The sequence below is a fragment of the Gordionus sp. m RMFG-2023 genome, chromosome 3, assembly GCF_954871325.1.
Source record: "Gordionus sp. m RMFG-2023 chromosome 3, tfGorSpeb1-WG-v2, whole genome shotgun sequence".
NCBI lineage: Eukaryota > Metazoa > Nematomorpha > Gordioida > Chordodea > Parachordodidae > Gordionus > Gordionus sp. m RMFG-2023.
In genome coordinates, this window is record NC_088777.1 from 29,127,333 (window position 1) to 29,147,227 (window position 19,895).

Here is a 19,895-nt window from a genome sequence, read left to right on the forward strand (position 1 = left end):
TCAAGAGGCAGGGTTAAGTCATTATCAAATTATAATAAGACTAATAATAAAAAAGTATATATAATATTTACTTGATTTTAATAAAAATTTATTTTCAGATACCTGCACATAAGAATGCATCATTTTGGTAATAAAGTAAATCAAAAATTACAATTAAATATCAGGCAAAAACTAAACAAGGTTGTACTTTTTCAAGGGCAATAAACCAAGTAATATAAAAATATGTTATTTAACTTAAATATTTATAGGTGAAGAACAAATTATCTGAAAATTTCTAATGACTTTATTGGTTATAATAAATTAATTTTATTAGACATAAATATAACACATATATATTATTTGTATTTATTATTGATTTATAAGATTAATATTTTCTTTTCGCGATACATATTAATTATAATAATACAATTATTTTATTTGATGTAAATATAACATAATATATATTATTTGTATTTTTCATGATATATATTTACATTATTGATTTTTATACTTTAGTGAATTAAATTTAAATAAAGAAATATATTTAGAAATGGATAGTTTATATTTATTAAGGAATAACATAATTATAAGCAAAAATAAAATGAAATAAGTTAATTTAAAAAGGTCAAATTTATTATTCTAAATTATATGTTGTATATTTTCATTTCATTTAACAGCGTATATATATAAAAAAAATATAAATTGAATATAAAAAAGTTAATCGAATATATTAAACAAAAAATACGATCAATTTAACAAAAATAAAAGATAAGGCATTCAAATATTTAAATTTTATTTAAATTAAAGTTAAAGTTAATCATCTTTAACATTCTCTTCTACAAAGTACTAAGTTTCTTCTCGGTTAGGGCATAAGTCTCAAATGTTCTCGTTGGCTTGATTCTATCACGTAGGTTTGATAAAATCGTTTATTAGAGTTGCGTGAGTCCACACGTTTTCGTTGGCTTGATTCTATCGTAGGCTTGATAAAATCGTTTAACATTATCGTTGGCTTGTCCCAATCGTTGGTTTGTTCAAATCGTTTTTGCACGTTGGTTTGTATGATCGTAAGCTTGATATCCTTTATTGTAAGTTGTCCTGTCCTTATGAATCGTGAATCAGTCATGTAGCTTGCTTGTAGTACTCAGTGGTATTTAATATCAATTGTTTAGAATCAGTAAGTTCAGAATAATGAGAAATAATAGTTCATCAAATTGGATATAAGAATAAATGAAGAATATCAATAAGATTGTTAACTTTTCACTACAAATGTGGGGTAAATACGACCCCACAACTTTTATAATAATTGTAATACAAACCTAGAAGATATTCCGACCTGCTTTTTTCAGTAGTTTAATATTTTGTAACAAGGAATACAACTTCCAAATTTCATGATTATTGATTTGATAGTTTTTGAGATATATGCTATTTGTTGAGATTGGGGTAAAATATACCCCACCTATGTAATTGTTGTAGTTTTGTATTATTATGATATATATTTGTACATATATATTATAAAATGTCAATCAAAAAGAATATATTTTATTTATTAGTTATTTTATCGAGAATTGATATTCAAACACTTGGTATTTTTTTGTTTACTTTTTTACTTTTGACTTTTGATAAATATATTATACGAGATAAATTTTAAGGTTCATGTTTTATGGAAATAAAAAGAAAAACTTTTATGAGATGAAAATTATTTTAATTTGATGTTAATAATTTTATTCAGTCGAGGATTTTATAAAATGAATAATATGGAATTGATTTTTTGTAGTGAAACAAAAAATTATATTATTATGTGATATCATTATGAGATTTGATTGTGAAAATTGAAATATATTTTGAATAAAGAAATTCTTGGATCTTATTATTTTGTAGTTAAAATAGTAATGACGTAATTTTTTTTTAAAATCCATTTTTTTTTTATTACTAATTATATTTATGTATGTAAGGTTAATAAATAAAATTGAAAAAAATATAATTATATCTATTTTTTGATTGATATATATGACTTTAAATTTGAAAATTTTATATTATTTATTTTTTCGGTGGAGTAAAAAATCATAAATTTGGTATCGTCCCACTAGGAACGCCTTTATTTAACAGCAATAAATGGTGTCATATAAAGTTATTTTATTTTTTTATTCAACACGCTTGTTTTTTTTTCTTTAAAAACATATATTAAAAAAAAGTTGTTTATTATTTTTTTTAATAAATTTTTTTTTACGTATTTTAATAAATTTTTTTACGTATTTTTTTTATCTAATGGAAAAAATAGTAATTTTAAAATTGATACTTATTTAATATATTTTTATTTAATAGAAATTAAGATATAATTTAGAACTAAAAGATTTTTCTACTTTAAAAAAGTTTGTGAGTAATTATGAGAAGAATACCTTATCAAATTATTATATTTTTTTCTACTTTAAAACAGTTTGTGAGTAATTATGAGAAGAATACCTTTTCAAATTATTATATTTAAAACATTTATATTCCAATTGTTAAAATTTTTTATAGATGTTGAGGAATTTAACAATATTCCCAAACAATAGGGTCAATTAATGGGATTAATTGAATGTCTTATTTTATCATGAATTAGGTTTTTATTATAATCTTTTGATACTATTAAAAATGTAATATTTCATTATATAAATTAACCTTCATGCAATTTTGTCATATAATGTTAATAAAGTAAAACAACCTATATATCCTGGTACACCAGACTTCTTATGCTTTTCATATTTATATAGATGCATGGCCTAAGCTTAATGTTCTAAGATTTATAAATACAATTTTTTATTCTAATCGTAAGGTGAATGTAATATCAAAATTTACTAAATAATATTTATTCAGTTTGATATTTTATATATAAAAGTAAAATATTTTTGTTAGCTTATTAAGACATGGTGACAGATTTCTTAATCAAATCCCAAATATGCTATTATTTTTTTACATAACATAAAAATAAATTGGCTGAAAGATACTAAAATAAATTGCAAGGGACTTGTGAAAAACATGAACATCAATGTCTACAGCTTATTCTTATGTCATTGAAAATTTAGGAAAGGCTTCAAATTTTGATCTCTTCAATAAATTGTTTCAAATAATTCTTAATATTATAACTTTGCTAATTATGTTACTCCTAATATTTCTATTTATAGGATTTTCACAATCTGTTTTATACTTTGTTTAAATCATTCAAACCTAAAAATTTACTTTATTTTAATATTTATTATATTGTGTATTCTTATAATATTTTTAATGGTGATCAGGCATTGCAAAAAACTATTCTATGAATCCTCCTATGAATATATCTTAAACAATATAATTTAACATAAAGAATTATTTTTATTGTTTTTTTTGTCGAAAATATTGAATGTTTGTTATTTATAACTAGGGGTGGGACCAATACCAATATAATATTGGTTTACAATACCAATACCAATATAAACCAATATATATTTAAATATTGGTATTGCTTTTACAACCAATACCAATACCAATTACCTAAATATATTGGTTTTGATATATTGTTTAAATACAATTTTAACCAATACCAATACCAATATTAAAAATAACATAATTATTTGGGTTTATCGTGGATAATTATATCGTGGTATTTTTTTACTTTCATTTCAAAAACTGATTACATCTGTTATTTCTTCCAAATACTATTGTGATATCAATATTTCTGTTATTTATAATTATAGTTTATTTTTATTATGGAAGTAAATTTTTTACATGATATCTATCAATTTTATCTATTTATTTAGGATATTATAATCAATGAAGACCAAATAGAGTTAATAAATATAGATGCTGTTGGTACTTATAATAATAGAGATAATGAACAAGAAGAATTATCAATATCTAATAAAAGACGAAATTCAGCAAAAATCTGACTACTTGTGATAATAAAAAAAGGCAATTTGTAATAAATGTAAAAAAAAATATCACTCCCAATTTTGGAACCTCAGGATTATGGACACATCTTAAAAATATCCACCCAACATTATATAAGAAATGTGAGCAAATAAATATTGGCAGTAAAAAAATTAAGACAATAAAATCATTTTTCCTTAAAATAATAAAGCTAATTAAATAATTTAATTATAAACTTTTTCATTCAAAATAATTTAGCCTTTTCAATAGGGATATCACTTTTAAAAATTTAATAGCATATTGTAACCCTTCACTAACATTAGTTTCTAGAAAAACACTAAAAATATAAATTATGAAACATCATCATAGTTCTTTTATCAGTTTAAAATCTGTACTTTCTAACATTACATCTAAATTTTCCTTAACAATGGACATTTGGTCCTCTCCAAATAAAATACCCTTTATGGGCATAACAATTCATTATATTGATAATGATTTTAAATTAAATAATCATTTGTTAGATTTTTTTACTTTTAAATCAGCACATAATTCTATTAATATTTTTAATTCTGGATTAAAAGTAAAATTTGAAATTGATTTTTTTTGCATTACATTAGACAATGCAAGTAATAATTTAGCATTTCTAAAAATTTTAAAACAAAAAGATAATTTTGATAATTTGTGCAAATGCTTTTGCCATATTATACATTTGGCTATGGCTGCATTGGAACCCTTAAATACAACTTTAAAAAAAATAAGAAATTTTTAAAAAATTTTTAAACTTTCTATATCTAAATTTAATAAACTCGAAAAAATATATCTTGAAAAAAATCCACACTTAAAATTTCCTCACCTACACGTTAAAATTCAACATACCAAATGCTTGAAAGAACAATATTGCTCAAACTCTATTTGACAACATATACCAATCATTTACAAAATACCAATCAAGAAAATTATATTAGTGACTTAGCATGGAATAATATAGAAATATACCGAGAATTTCTGGAACCATTTAATTTTGCTACAGAAATGGCCTCATGTGCTAATACTCCATCAATTTCAACAATTATTCCTTTATATTCCAGTATTTTTGAGCATGTGAAGAGTTATAATAATAATCCTAATGCTATTTTAAAGACAGCTTCTTTAGCTGCCTTAACAAAACTTAATAAATACTATAATTTTAATAAACACCTCTTTATTATTTCAACAATGATTGACCCAAGATTTATACTATCAAGTCATTTATTAAAGCATAATAATATGGAAACTCTTATTGAATATCTTAATGAATACAATATTTATAAAATAAATAATAACAATTCAGCGGAACTTACAAATGAAGCACAAAATAACAAAGAATTGTCCTTTTATGACAAAATTTATCAGGTGAAACCTCATAATAATAACAACTTAGAAATAAGTAAATACATAGATGAAGCCACAATTTCCAATGATACAAATCCATTAGATTGGTGGAAATTAAATAAAAATAGATATCCAGTATTATCAAAAATTGCCAGAGATTATCTAGCAATTCCGGCCACCTCATCTAGCTCTGAAAGGACTTTTTTAGAAGGACTGTATGTTATAACAGACCAACGTTGTTCACTAGATGAGCATTCTATACAAGCTTGCCTGTGCCTAAAATGTTGAATGCGCATGCAAGATTCTTCTTAAATACATAAAATTATTTCCTCTTATATTAAAATTATATCATTCTTTTGCATTATATTTTGTATAAATAGACAGTTATGTTATATTTTTAGTTTACTTATTTTGCTATGTTCTTTGTGATAAATAAAATGGTTCAAAATCAATACGTTTATTATTGTTGATACAAAAAATACATGATTAAATCAAAATTTTTTATATTCACATCACCTAATAAATTCCTAGTTTAAAAAAAGAATTTGAATTCAGTAAAATTTTGAGAGTTGGTTCTTAACCCTGATTTTATGGTATCATTATTTTTTTTTCCCCATGTTTATTTAAAATTAGAAATTAAGGGTTTTATAATCACTATTTCTATTTTTTTAATTAGTAATTTGAATTTAAACCAATACCAATATAAACCAATACCAATACAAGAAATATAAAATATTGTTTAAACCAATACCAATATTTTACACCCAATACCAATACAATATTTTGTTAATATCGGGTTTTTACTATTGGTTCCCAGCCCTATTTATAACACAAGAATCTATTTTATATTTTTTATTCTATATTTTAGAAATATATTGAAAATATATATAGAAATAAAATTTGTAAGAATACAATAATATATTAAAATTCTATATATAAATAATTAAAATTATGTATTATAAAATACAATAATATATTATAATTGTAAATATATATACAGAAATAAAATTTGATATATTAGAATACAATATAAATTATAAATTGCTTTTTATTAGGTTTTTGAAATCTTGATTGTATTGTTTTCTGGAAGCTCTATTAGATTGTATTTGGTTCCTATATATAAATTTAATATAAACATTCTAAATATATAATTATTTGTTTTATTTATGGTTTCCTAAAAAAATTTTGAAAGATTTTGAAGAGAATATCCAGTGTAGTCTAAAGTTTTGGTTGCTATAATTTTTGTAAAGGAAAAATGTTTACTATTTGGTAGCTTAATTTGAGTGTCTAATATATTTTTTGAAATATTTTGAGATGAAGAGAATTCTAATGCTATTTTTATTTTATATTTAATAAAAATTAAAACACAAAATATACTAGCTGGAATAGTTTTTGACTGAGGGCCTAAATTTTTTGGTACATTTTGAAAATGATATTGGGAATATAAGTTTGTTGCTATTTTTTTGTTGAGTAAAATGTTTACTCTCTGAACTTGAGTGCCTAACATATTTTTTGAAATAATTTGAGATGAAGATAATTTGACTGCTAATGTATTTTAATAAACAATAAACATTTAATTTTTAGTGATACCATATAGTTGAGTGTTTTCTGTATTGGAATGTGGTAGGTTAATCGTTTCAGTCATATTTTGATTAGCTTGGGAAAAATCTTTTTTTAAAATACATGTATATTGTAATATCATTTTCAAAAATTGCTAACTGTGAAATATTTTATAATTTTTAAATAATACTCTTTTTTCGCATTTTTTTAGGCCTTTTGTGTATTGATCCTCGTTTGTATTTTATGGGCATTTTAATATTTTTCATTATATTCTTATCCCATAAAATAATGAATTTTTATCTGAAATTAATCCTTTTTGAGAAGAATAATGAGCTGATGATTATTCTTCTCATAATTACTCACAACCTGTTTTAAAGTAGAAAAATCTTTTAGTTCTAAATAATATCTTAATTCCTATTAAATAAAAATATATTAAATAAGCATCAATTTTAAAATTACCATTTTTTTCCATTAGATAAAAAAAATCGTAAAAAAATTTATTAAAAAAAATACGTAAAAAAAAATTTATTAAAAAAAATAATAAACAACTTTTTTTTAACCCTTCACTACAATACCCCACGGCTTTTATAATCTTGGTAATAAAAAAACCTGAAGATATTTTGACCTAGTTTTTATAGTAGTTTAATATTTTCTTATAAAGAATATATCTACCAAATTTCAAGATAATTGATTTGATATTTTTTAAAATATTTGCAATTTGTTGAGCTTGGGGTAGTATAGGTCCCACCTTTGTACTTAAGTAATTTTTTTTTTCACAATTTTTTTTTATTGATAAATATTATTGTATATTACAAACTAATATATGAAAAAAAAATTCTATTTGTAAATTTTTCATTGTTATATTGTTACTCAAAATTTTAAAATTTTATACTATTTTTTTTTCTTGTGGAGCAAAATACTATAAAATTAGCATATGGAAAATTTAATATCATCAAGTGCTGGAAGTATTTTCTATTTAATATTTGATATTTATAAAATTTATATAGGTGAAGTAGATTTTGAGTCAGATGATGATTATTTGTATAACAGCAATCACAACTCGGAGACAGAGGAGGACAATATAGATATTATGTGTGTGAAGATAGCTATAAATATTGTCACAGTAAAATATGCTAGTCTTTAATAAATTATATAAAAATATGAAGGTAAAGATGGAAAAACTAAATGTAATATGGAATGCCCTACACAAAAAAGGACAAGTTCCCATAATATAATATTATGTTTGCCAGGGGTTAAATCTCATGCAAAAAATGCAAAATCACCATAGAAAGCCTCAAATTGTTCATTTCACCTAATATTACAGATTTAGTTTTAAAATATACAAATCAAAAGATTGAGTCCATTGAAAAAGATGACTCTGTTTATCATGCCAAAATGGATGAAAATGAATTGAATGCTTTAGTTGGTTTACTAATGATAGCCGGAGTTTATAAATCCAGTCATCAAAATATAAGAGATTTATGGAATAAGGAAGGATTTGGTGTTTATTTAGATATACTATGAATATAAATAGATTCCAATTTCTATTGAAAGTGCTTAGATTTGATGATATGAATACAAGAAATACAAGGAAAGCACTTGATCATATTAGAGAAATTTTTGATATTTTTAATGATAATTGCAATAATTCTTATTCTGCTGGACAATATGTTACTGATGAAATGCTTCCTGCATTCAAAGGAAAATGTCCATTTAGGCAATATATGCCAAATAAACCATCAAAATATGGTCTGAAAATATATGCTCTAGTTGATTCTAGAACTTTTTATACATTAAAAACAGAATTATATACTGGCAATCAGCCAGATGGTCCATATAAATTGTCAAACAAGCCATTTGATGTAGTTGAAAGACTAATTCAACCAATTTCAAAAAGTAATAGAAATATTACAATGGACAATTGGTTTACTAGCTATGAATTAGCTAATTATTTATCTTCACATTCCCTAAAAATAGTAGGGACTATTAAAAAAAAATAAAAAGCAGTTACCTGCATTATTTTTTAATAAAAAAAGAGAAATATATTCAAGTTTATTTGGATTCAAAGAAAATACTATTGTTTCATATATACCAAAAAGGTATAAGAATGTAGTGTTGCTTTCAACACTACATTATGATAATAAAATTGATGTAACAACTGGTGAATTGTTAAAACCAGAAATTATAACTATGATTTAACCAAAGCAGGAGTTGATGTAGTGGATCAACTTTGCTCAATATATTCCATATCTAGGAGATCAAATAGATGGCCACTTACCATTTTTTATACTATGATAAATATTTCAATAATAAATGCCCTAATAGTTTATAAAGCCAATAATTTGTTGAATATAAAAAGGTCTAAATTTATAAAATTATTAGCTATGGAACTGATAACTCCTTTTATGACCAGTAGATATGAGAACCCTCGTACTATTACGTAACAACATAGGGGACGTTCTCAGCATAATTGATGAAAAACATATTCCAATAAATAAAAAGGGAAGATGTTATGAGTGTCCAAGGGTGAAAGATAAAAAAAACAACAATAATTTGCTTAAATTGTTCAAAATTTATTTGTAAAGATCATATGCCCACAATTTGCCTCGAATGTTATCTCAAAATTTTACATGATATTTGATGATTAATATTTTTTTTGATATATGATATTTTTTTATAAAATTTATGTAATTATCATTATTCAACATTGATTTAATAAAATATTTAATAAAATTTGCATTTTTTGAATTTTATATAGTGATAATACCATAATTAAAGAAAGTACTCAAAAAGAAAATTTTATTTCAGTAACTTTAGGAAAATTTGTCTAACTTTTTTTTGGAAGTAAATATTAATCTAAGATTTTGTATTTATTATCTCCAATATTTTTTAAATATATACTCAAAATTTTAGATCTCAATTTTTAATATGTTCTGAGATATAGCTAATCAAAATTTGGGGTATAATAGACCCCACCTTTGTAGTTAAGGGAGTTTTTTCCACCTTTGTAGTGAAGGGTTAATATTTGTTTGTAAAACAAGCGTGTTGAATAAAAAAATAAAATAACTTTATATTACACCATTTATTGCTGTTAAATAAAGGCGTTCCCCACTAGCTCGTATTTTTTTTTTAATTAGGTGTTTTGCTTAATATTGATTCCCAAAATTTCTAAGTAAGTTATTTTTAAAATTTTTTAAATATAATTATATTTAAATATATGTAAGTTTTTTTTAATATTGATTTACAAAAATATTGTTATTTAATTCAAGTAACTATGAAGATTCATGAAGTTAGAGAGAAATCACAACAAATATCATTTGAATTATTCTAGTGACATTATTATATGCTGGCAATCAGCCTGAAGAATCATATAAATTGAGAAATAAGCCTTTTGATGTGGTTGAAAGGTTAATTCAGCCCATTTCTAAGAGTAATAGGAATGTCACTACAGATAACTGGTTTACCAGTTATGAACTTGCTATACATTTATTAAATTTCCATTCATTAACAATAGTAGGAACTTTAAGAAAAAATAAAAAGCAGTTTCCAACATCATTTAATTTTAAAAAGAAAGATACTTGTTCAAGTTTATTTGCCAGCTAAGATAATATGACATTAGTATCATATGTACCAAAAAAGTATAAGCATGATGATTTCTACCCTTCACTATGATAACAATATTGATACGTCAACTGGGGATTTAAAAAAACCAGAAATTATCACATTTTACAATCTCACCAAGGGATGTTGTGGATCAGCTATGTTCAAATTATTCAATATCCAGAATAACAAATAGATGGCCTATGGCAATTTTTTATAATTTGTTGAATATATCTTGCATAAATTCTTTAATAATTTATAAGTCCAATAATTTAAAGGATATTAATAGATCAAAGTTTATAATATTAGTACAAAAACCCACATGTTAATAAACTGCTAAGGGATAATATTGGGAATATGCTTAATATAGAAGAATTAAAACCTATATCAACCAAACAAAAAGGAAGGTGCTCCTCTTGTCCAAGGGTTAGGGACAAGAAATCCTCATTTATTTGTTCAAATTGTTCATAATTTATATGCAAAGATCATATGTATGTAACATGTCGTGAATGTTTTTAAAAAAGATGCATGAACTTTAATATCAAATATTTTTTTTATTATCTGATGTTTTATTATAAAATTTATTTAATTATTACTATAAAATATTGAATTAATAAAATATATAATCAAATTTGCTTCCTTTCATTTATTTTTGGTCATATCTTATGATTAAGGAAAGTTCCAAAAAAAGATATTTTTTTTTGAGCAACTTTAGTAAAAATACCATAACTTTATTTAGAAGTAAATGGAAATCTATAAATTTTGTATTTATTATCTTTAATATTTTTACAATAAGTGTGTAAAATTTTAGGTCTTAAATTTATTATTTTCTGAGATATAGCTATTTAAAATTTGGGGTAAAATAGACCCCACCTATGTAACTGCGGGAGTTTTTTCCACCTATGTAGTGAAGAGTTAAATAATATTTTCAATGTTTTAATTTTTGCGTTTTATTATAAGCGTTTTAATATTTTTTGCGTTTTGGTATAAGCGTTTTAGTATAAACTATTATTTTTAATTTATATTTATTAATTTAAATCCATGAGGTTAAAATATGCAAATAAGATATTATGCACACTTCCCTCTCTTAAAGAACTTTTAAATTTAAAACCCTTATTCTTCATATAATAATTTTTCTTCAAATAACTTTAAAAAAATAAATTAAGTCTTAAATTTTTAGAAATCAATGCCCTCTTCACTTTTATGAAGATTTTTTTTAAATTCAATTGTTTAGTTTTGCTATAGCCCTCTGTTCTCATAATACTTTTAGGTTTTATAGTCTTTACAACTTTATGTTATCTAGATCCTTTATCATTTTTTTTATTAATTATAAAAGTTTTTTTAATTTTATAATTTACTTCAATATTTGTATGATCAACTTCTTTAATTACTAATATTTCTTTAAATTTAATTATGTAATTAATATCTTTTAATTTAAATGTTTTAATCACATTTTGAGATAGACTCGAAATTATAGTTTTATCTTTCTTTTTAATATTAGTATGATAAATTTGTTCATCCAGATTTACTACGTCAATTATTTGAAAATTTTTAGTGGTGAATATCATACTTTTTTCCATCTCTACTTGAAAAATGTCCAATTTTTTAATACCTTTACATAATAGTTTATATATATAATATTTATAACAAAACTATAGCTTTTAACAATAAAAAAAAATTGTTTTCAAAGGGGAAATACAGTGGAAAATTTGTATTTAATCTCTTTATATATATTATGTCATTGTTATTATATATGTAATATAACATGATGTAAAGGCAAAATATAAACGGACACAACAGTACAAATATTAGCAAAGCTAAATAATCTTTCAACGGGGGCTGAGGAGGGTATTTATCCATTCAAAAGCATCTTGTATATTAGAATCAGGTTCGAATAATCCTAATTCTTCTAGGTCGATTGGTTCTTCATCATTTAAATTATTTATTTTCCTAATTATATTATTACAAGAATTTTTATTATCATAATTATTCCTAGTGTTTTCATCGTTCCCTCTCTCAATTGAATATGCCTTTTAACTAATGGAATAAATGAATCTGGTGTAAAATGCCTTGAAAATAATTAAATTTGAGTCATCTCTCTTCAAAGCATGGGTCTACATTACCATTTTCTTAAAATATATTAAATTTTATAAAAGATTTCAGATCAAATTAAATTTTATAAAAGATTTCAGATCAAATTATATTTAAATCAAATATTATTGATTATTATAATTTAGTGAATTAAATTTAAATAAAGAAATATATTTAGAAATGGATAGTTTATATTTATTAAGGAATAACATAATTATAAGCAAAAATAAAACATAAAAGACATAAGACATAAATTATAAAAATACAAAAGAAATCTAGAATTGATTTCTATAAAAAAAATATTCATGTATTTTTAATTAATCTGGCTTCTAGGAAACCTGCATGTTATAATTTATTATTCATTATTTTGTTACTTTTAGAAGATGCTTTGGAAAATTAAAAATTGATGGTATTGCTACTTCTCTTAATTGAACATGATTTGTAACAGATGGAATAAATGAATCTGGTGTAAAATGCTTTGAACATAATTTACTATATTTTGTTACATTGAAGTTCTCTCTCTTCACAGCATGGGTCCACTTTTGTAATAATATTTTATCTATCATAGGAAATATGCCATAAATAATTTTTACAATAGAATAATTATTTTGAGATATCATACTTATGAAAGGAAATTTTGCTTCCTCAGCAATATACTACCATTTTAAATCTTTTAGTAATTAAAAAATATTAAATTGAATTCTTATAAAAGATATTCATTATTAAATAATAAATTTCAAATGTTAATAAAGAGCAGAAATATTTCAAGTAAAATATTCAGTAGTGACCTTTATTTGATTCATATATACTATAATATATAAGGTAAATAATAAATTGGTGTTTAATTAGAATATATATATTATAAATATAAACATAATAAAAATATACCTGAAATTTATGAAATTATCATTCCTTCGTAAAGGATACAAACACAAAATGGCCACCAGTCACTTCAATTTTTGCCATTTCAAATTTGATTTTAGCATTACGATCGGCAGTCTATAATATTAATGTCATTGGTCTACATGGTCGAAGGTTTGAAACTGACTTTTATTAATAGTAATAACAAAAGATGGGAGAATAGGAAATTAACGACGTTTTAATTTAAAAGGTTGGATTTTACTTGGTGCTAAATTGGTATTCCAGAGATCACATATTACTGGTGAGAGAAAAGTTTTGTTATGACTTTTAATGTTCAATTGGTTAAATATAATTTAAATTTATTTGTTAAATTTAAAATGTAATATGTACTAAGGAGTAGGTATTTGAGTATTTTAATTCCATTAAATAAATAGGTATATAGAGTCCATTTGACTTTAAATAATAATGTGTGAAATATTATTATTTAAATAATTTAGTTTATCTCTAAAGATAAATCTTATACTTGAGAATATAAGATTGATGGGAATCATAAATTTTTCCACTATTATATGTTTTTTTTATATAATTATTTTTTGATTGGTTAAATAAAATATATCTTTATTATTTTTAGTTGATATTTTAATAATTATTTGGAGTAGTTATTTGAGCATTTTAATTCTAAAAAATTTGAAGGTTAATTAAGATTCAAAAAAAATTTTCCTGTAATAGTTCATGATTTTTTTATTCCCGTCATTCTTGGTGGGTTATCAACTAGTTAATAATAATACAATTAGTCCACTCCTCACCCCGGCCCTAATAACATTATTAACTCCCATTAAAAATTTTATCCCATTCCCCCCAATTTACATTCATGGTTAATTTTTTTTGACCAGGAACCCAAGTCTAAGTCGTAAAAATCGGCTCAACCCTGAACCAGGGTAGAAAAATCGACCATGACCCACATTGAGCTTGTTGAGCCGACCTGGGTTGGCTTTTGGGTCGGCCTACTGGGTTGGGTTAATGGGTCGACTTGCTGGGTTGGACTACTGTATCGACTTGCTGGGTTGGGTTAATGGGTCGACTTGTTGGGTAGGTCTGCTAGGTTGGCCTAACTGGGTCGGCCTGCTGGATTGGTTTTGTGGGTTAGCTTTCTGGGTCGGCCTGCTAGATTGGCTTGCTGGGTCGACTAGCTGGGTTGGACTGTTGGGTTGACTTGCTATCAGTGGCGTTTCTAGGGGGGGGGCGCGGGGGCTCGCGCCCCTGAAATATTTGAATAGCCCCCTGAAGCAAAAATTTTTTTTTTGATGGCTCCTTAATATCCCCTTGAACTAAAAATAAATTTTTTTGATTGCCCACTGAATGATTTCTTTTATAATTTTATTGTGTAATATATAGATTTAATTTTTTAATCTAAAAATTAATAAGTCTATCTAAATTATTCTTAAATGAATACTATTTTAATTATTAGATTAGATCAATACTTATAAGTTATATTTTCACTATGTCAGCTTGCAATCAAATTCTGTGTTAAAAATAGAATATTAATATTACTCACTAAATATTAATTTAGCATTAACAGTTGAAGCTTTACTGACTATTATTTAAATTATTATATAACCCTATTAATTGAAAATTATCAAATTTAATATTTTAATTAGCCGAGTTCAAAATCACTAATCAATTATATTATTGATATTTAAATTTAATTACCATGCCTCTTCTTAAAATTATTTTCAAGGTCCAAATCGAAATAAGTATAAGAGATTTATTTATAAAAAGTAAGTAAACATATAGTTTATAATCCTCTATTAGATATAATTGATTACAGAAGATTAGGTTAAATACCACATTTACAGACGTATATGACAGTTATATAATATATTACAGTTAATATTTTAATAAATTTTACTAATAAATGCTTTTAATAATAAATATAAGTAACAATTTGCTTACAAATATTTAACGCCATCTATATATTTAAAATATAATTAAAATTAAACGTATTATTATTCATCTCACAAGATATCTTATCTTCTCTTTTTTACTTGTTTTTAGGAAGCTATTTTTTTCTTCTTCGGAATATAGATTTGAGTTAAATTTTTAATACGAATATATTTTTAATATTATTACAAACTACTATTATTTTAAGATATAATATAACAACTAGAGATGGTGCGACAATAATATATAAAATCTTAATTGCTTTCATGATATCACTCTGGTTCTTATTTTGTAGTTACAAAATGTTTCATTTCTAATATGGCATCCCTGCCTTGTAAATAACTTAAGGCTTCAATACATTTGCATAATTTCTTTTATAGATTTTTTGTGTTTTTGCTTTATCAATTTATCTAGCATAATAAATTCTGATATAAGTTAATATAGTGCTATGACTGCAAATTACCCAGCATCTATTTTTATGTGGCTTGGTAATTTAAGATTATTATTACAGCTGCTGAGAGCATATGATTGCATATTTTATAAGCAATAATGGTCAACTGTGTAGTTGTTTATATATCATTAAAAATGGAAGATAATCTTTTAGATATTTAACTCACAATTTTTTTCTCAATTACTTATCTAGCTTCCATCATGTCATTTAAGAGCAAGCTCTAACCACTATATAGTTTTATGATTTGGATTGGTCGTTTATATTCTCTAAGAATTGTTGATTTGGTTAGGCCAATAAATTTTTCCTTATTAGTCCATTCTATAAAACATTGTATAAAAATGGTAACAGAGTGTTTTAGTTTCTTGACCTTTTGTCAATGTAAGTTGTTAATTTATAATATGTCGTTTTTAAAAACCATTAACAATTTAGGCATATGTATGAATTAATTAACCTTTTTTATCACTTGTTATTCTTTAGACGCAAATTTTTTATATAAGCAATCGAAAATATTTTAGTTTGTAATAAATAGATTTTGTATTAAAAAATAATATTTTTAGAAATGTCATATTGTTTTTAGAAATTTCATATTGTTTTAATTATTTATGTTGAGCCCCCTGAGATTGTAAAGGCTAGCGACGCCCCTGCTTGCTATGTCGGCTTGCTGGGTCAGTTTGCTGGATAGTGATACTAAAAAATACTCAAAACTTTTGATTCTACTAATAAATTTGTACTGCCACAATATTTTACACCACGAGGAAAAATAAATTATGAAATTTTTTTTAAAATTTATATTAAGTCTAGTTAAAAGCTTTGATACTATAAATTTGTTCTAAAACATTTGAGTTCATAAAGAAATTTCGAGTGCTAATATTTTTTAACCCCCGCATACAATACAATCAGGCATTCCATTTTTAAAGTTTAATATATTTTTATTATAAAATATATAGTTAAGAAAGATTTATTCGACGCACAGATCATGTGATTTCTTACTGCGTATGAACGTTAAATATGGCTATATATTCGCCATTTTTCTTATTCTTTTCTAATTCAATCGCGTATTGATTTATAAAATTGGCTACCTCATTCGAATCCAAAATATGTCCTACTTGCCGGAAACTTATACATTTAACAAATGAAGGTGATTTTTATGTTCATGGAGCAATTTCGAATAGGTGTCCTCATTCTAGACTTGCTCCTCTCTCTCATATGGCTTACTCACTTCCCAACTCATTCTTGGAACCACCTTCAAACCGTGCCTCTAATACCACTTTCTCAGACAATTTTCTCAATACTACATATAAGTTAAAATTCTTCTACTTCGGCTACAATACTTTTAAAATACCTGACAAATCAGTCCAGAAATCCATAACTCAACAAATAAAGGACGCCAGTTTAAATATCCTTAGCCATCTTCAAGATACCCAAATCTATTCACATCCAAAAAACAAAACAAAAAAAGTAACTCCACTCCAGCAAAAAACTTCATTGATCTCGAAGAAAATCGATAGTATTAACATCAAAGGGGCTCTCAAACTCATTTCGACTAATGATACCCTTGCTGATTTCTCAGAAGAAACCTTAAGCAAGCTACGCTCAAAACATCCGACTTCGACTCTTAACCCAATAATTACACAGCTTTACACGCATTGTGCAGCAGACTTCACACCAGAAGAAGTAAGGAAAGCAATCCTATCATTTCATCGTGACTCAGCGCATGGACTTGACGGAATTAGATCAATCTCATAGGCGTAGCCAGAGGGGGGACAAGGGGAAATTCCCCCCCCCCTTCAGAAATTTATCACTTTTTGTAAATATCATTTTTAGCTAATAAAAAATACCCCCCTTAGTCCTCTCCCCACTCCCTGACCCTCAAATATGTATGCATATATCTTAAATAATAATTTAAAAGAAAGAATGTAAAAGTTGATATTTTTTTATAAAACTATTCATCATAATTTATAGATTTTTGGGAAAATAAATTTATAAATATATAAAATGAACCAAAAATATTTTTTAATAAATGGAATATAAGCCAAAGATAAGTCTAAGACAGAAGTGAAATGTATTATAATTATTAATAATAGATCCATAAAGTTACTAAATAATATAATATATCAAATATAATTTTTTATAAAGTGTGTAATTTTAATTTATTAATCTTAATAAAAGTAAAATAAAATTTTAAAACTATTGATAAAATTAAATCATGTATTAAAAAAATATTTAAGCACAATACAAGCAGTGGAATATTATATGTCGTAGATTTACAGTATATCTAATTATCAAATGACAATCAAGTAATTTTAACCAATATAGCGAATAATCTATTTTACAGATAACTATAAAATATTGATAAGGACATCAGAAAATATTTTTTAAAGACATTGTAGGATAAATAATATGAAAATTAAATTTAAATATCATTTTTATTAAAAAAAATAGATGGCGTTAAATAATTGAATTCAAATTGTTGCTATATTTAATATCAAGAGCATTGATTAGTAAAATTTGTTAAATTATTAACTGTAATATATTCTCTAACTGTCAAATATGTCTGTAAAAGTGGAATTTTACCTAGAATTTTATAACTAATTCTATATAATAGAGTAAAATCAACTATATGTCTACTTACTTTTTATAAATAAATTACTTATAATTGTTTGGAATAAATTATTACCATGCTTTTATATTAAGGTATATACAATACAAGTAATTTATTATATTTTTATTTTATATAAACTAATAAAAATATTTTTCATATAAACTAATAAAAATATATTTCATATTTGTTCCAGGCTTATTTTTTTTTATTAAAATTTGTAAAAATATTTATGACTATATATAGACTAAAGTAACCCGGCCGAAGGCCCGCCCAAAAGGGTGTCTGGGGGCGAAGCCCCCAGTAATTTTTTAATTCCCCCCCCTCCTTATGAAAATCCTAGCTACGCCTATGATCAATCTTCTTACAGGACATAACCACTCCCATGATTTGTGCTAATGTTTCAATTCTCTCCAAAATTACCAACTTATGCAATAAAATTTTAAAAGGAGATGTGCCAAGCTTTATAACCCCTTGCTCTTTGGAGCCAGACTCATCGCACTCCAAAACCCCAACAAGGACATCCGTCCCATCTCCATTGGTTCAACTTATCGAAGATTGGTAGCAATATTAATTTCCTCAAGAATCAAACACGAAGCATCACACATCCTCAGCCCTTTTCAATTGGGTGTTGGCGTACCTGGTGGATGTGAAGCAGCAGTAGACTTAACAAGAATTCATCTTGAAAATAACCTAACTAACGAAGCTTTAGTGAAAATCGACTTTTCCAACGCATACAACACTCTTTCCCGCAACATCTTCTTACATTCCACTTGTTCCTATTTCCCCGCTTACACAAAATTTCTTTTCTCATGTTACCAATCTCCTACAATTCTACAATTCAACACGGAAAAAATACTTTCAGTTGAGGGTATTCAACAAGGAGACCCCCTTGGATCTTTTCTATTTAGTCTTGAAATCAATGACATTATTAAATCAATAAACGCTTCTTGTACTTTATCGCTTCGTGCCTGGTATATCGATGACGGAATCTTAAGTGGCTCCCACAGTGAAATTGACAAAGCAGTCAACATAATTCATGAAAAGGGAACTACCATTGGACTCTCTCTTAACCCGAGCAAATTCGAATTCATCCAATTGAATTCAAACGCTCCAAACTCATATAATTTCAAATTCACTGTTATTGATGAATTAACACACTAGGATCTCCCGTAGGAGGACATAAGGCAATTTGTGCCTTCCTTCATTCCACCCTTGAAATCATCCTTAAACTTGAGGACATCTTTACTCATCTTCCCTCACACAAGTCTTTTTTCTTACTAAAAAATTTCTTTTTCATACCAAGAATTCTTTATGCACTTCGCGCAACGCCCATATTTAAATATCCTTCTCCATTAAAAACATACGAAAACGGAATAAAAGACCTAACCGACAAAAAAAATAAATCTAAGATTCAACGAATCCGCTTGGGAGCAAGCTTCGCTCCCCCCAAAATCCGGTGAACTTGGCATTAGATCTCCTTATGATCTAGCAATAACCTCTTTCATATCTAGTAGTCTCTTGTCAAAGCAAATAACAAACGCCCATCATTCTAAAGAA

General features: G+C 24.9%; 1 protein-coding gene and 2 long non-coding RNA genes across 5 annotated transcripts; 2 read left to right on the forward strand and 1 right to left on the reverse strand.

The window, feature by feature from the left end:
- Positions 1-4,740: 4,740 nt before the first annotated feature.
- LOC135926860 (uncharacterized) lies at positions 4,741-5,520 on the forward strand. The gene has a single exon (XM_065462794.1). It carries the CDS (start codon positions 4,741-4,743, stop codon positions 5,518-5,520), a length of 780 nt encoding a protein of 259 aa, XP_065318866.1.
- A 756-nt stretch (positions 5,521-6,276) lies between these two features.
- LOC135927186 (uncharacterized) lies at positions 6,277-13,155 on the reverse strand. 3 transcript variants are annotated; one of them, XR_010571981.1, is made up of 4 exons: positions 13,106-13,155; positions 12,858-13,042; positions 6,823-6,900; positions 6,277-6,345 (listed from the first exon to the last, which is right to left on the reverse strand). It is a non-coding gene; the product is annotated as an uncharacterized LOC135927186 (long non-coding RNA). The 3 variants fall into 3 exon arrangements; XR_010571980.1 differs by lacking the exon at positions 6,277-6,345 and adding an exon at positions 6,616-6,732; XR_010571982.1 differs by lacking the exon at positions 6,277-6,345 and adding an exon at positions 6,616-6,777.
- Positions 7,712-8,460, forward strand: LOC135927268 (uncharacterized). Its single transcript, XR_010572024.1, has 3 exons — positions 7,712-7,757; positions 7,800-7,915; positions 7,959-8,460. It is a non-coding gene; the product is annotated as an uncharacterized LOC135927268 (long non-coding RNA).
- Positions 13,156-19,895: the final 6,740 nt, after the last annotated feature.

Coding starts and splice junctions, on each gene's coding strand:
- LOC135926860 (XM_065462794.1), top strand. CDS start 4,741: ATGCTTGAAAGAACAATATTGCTCAAACTCTATTTGACAACATATACC.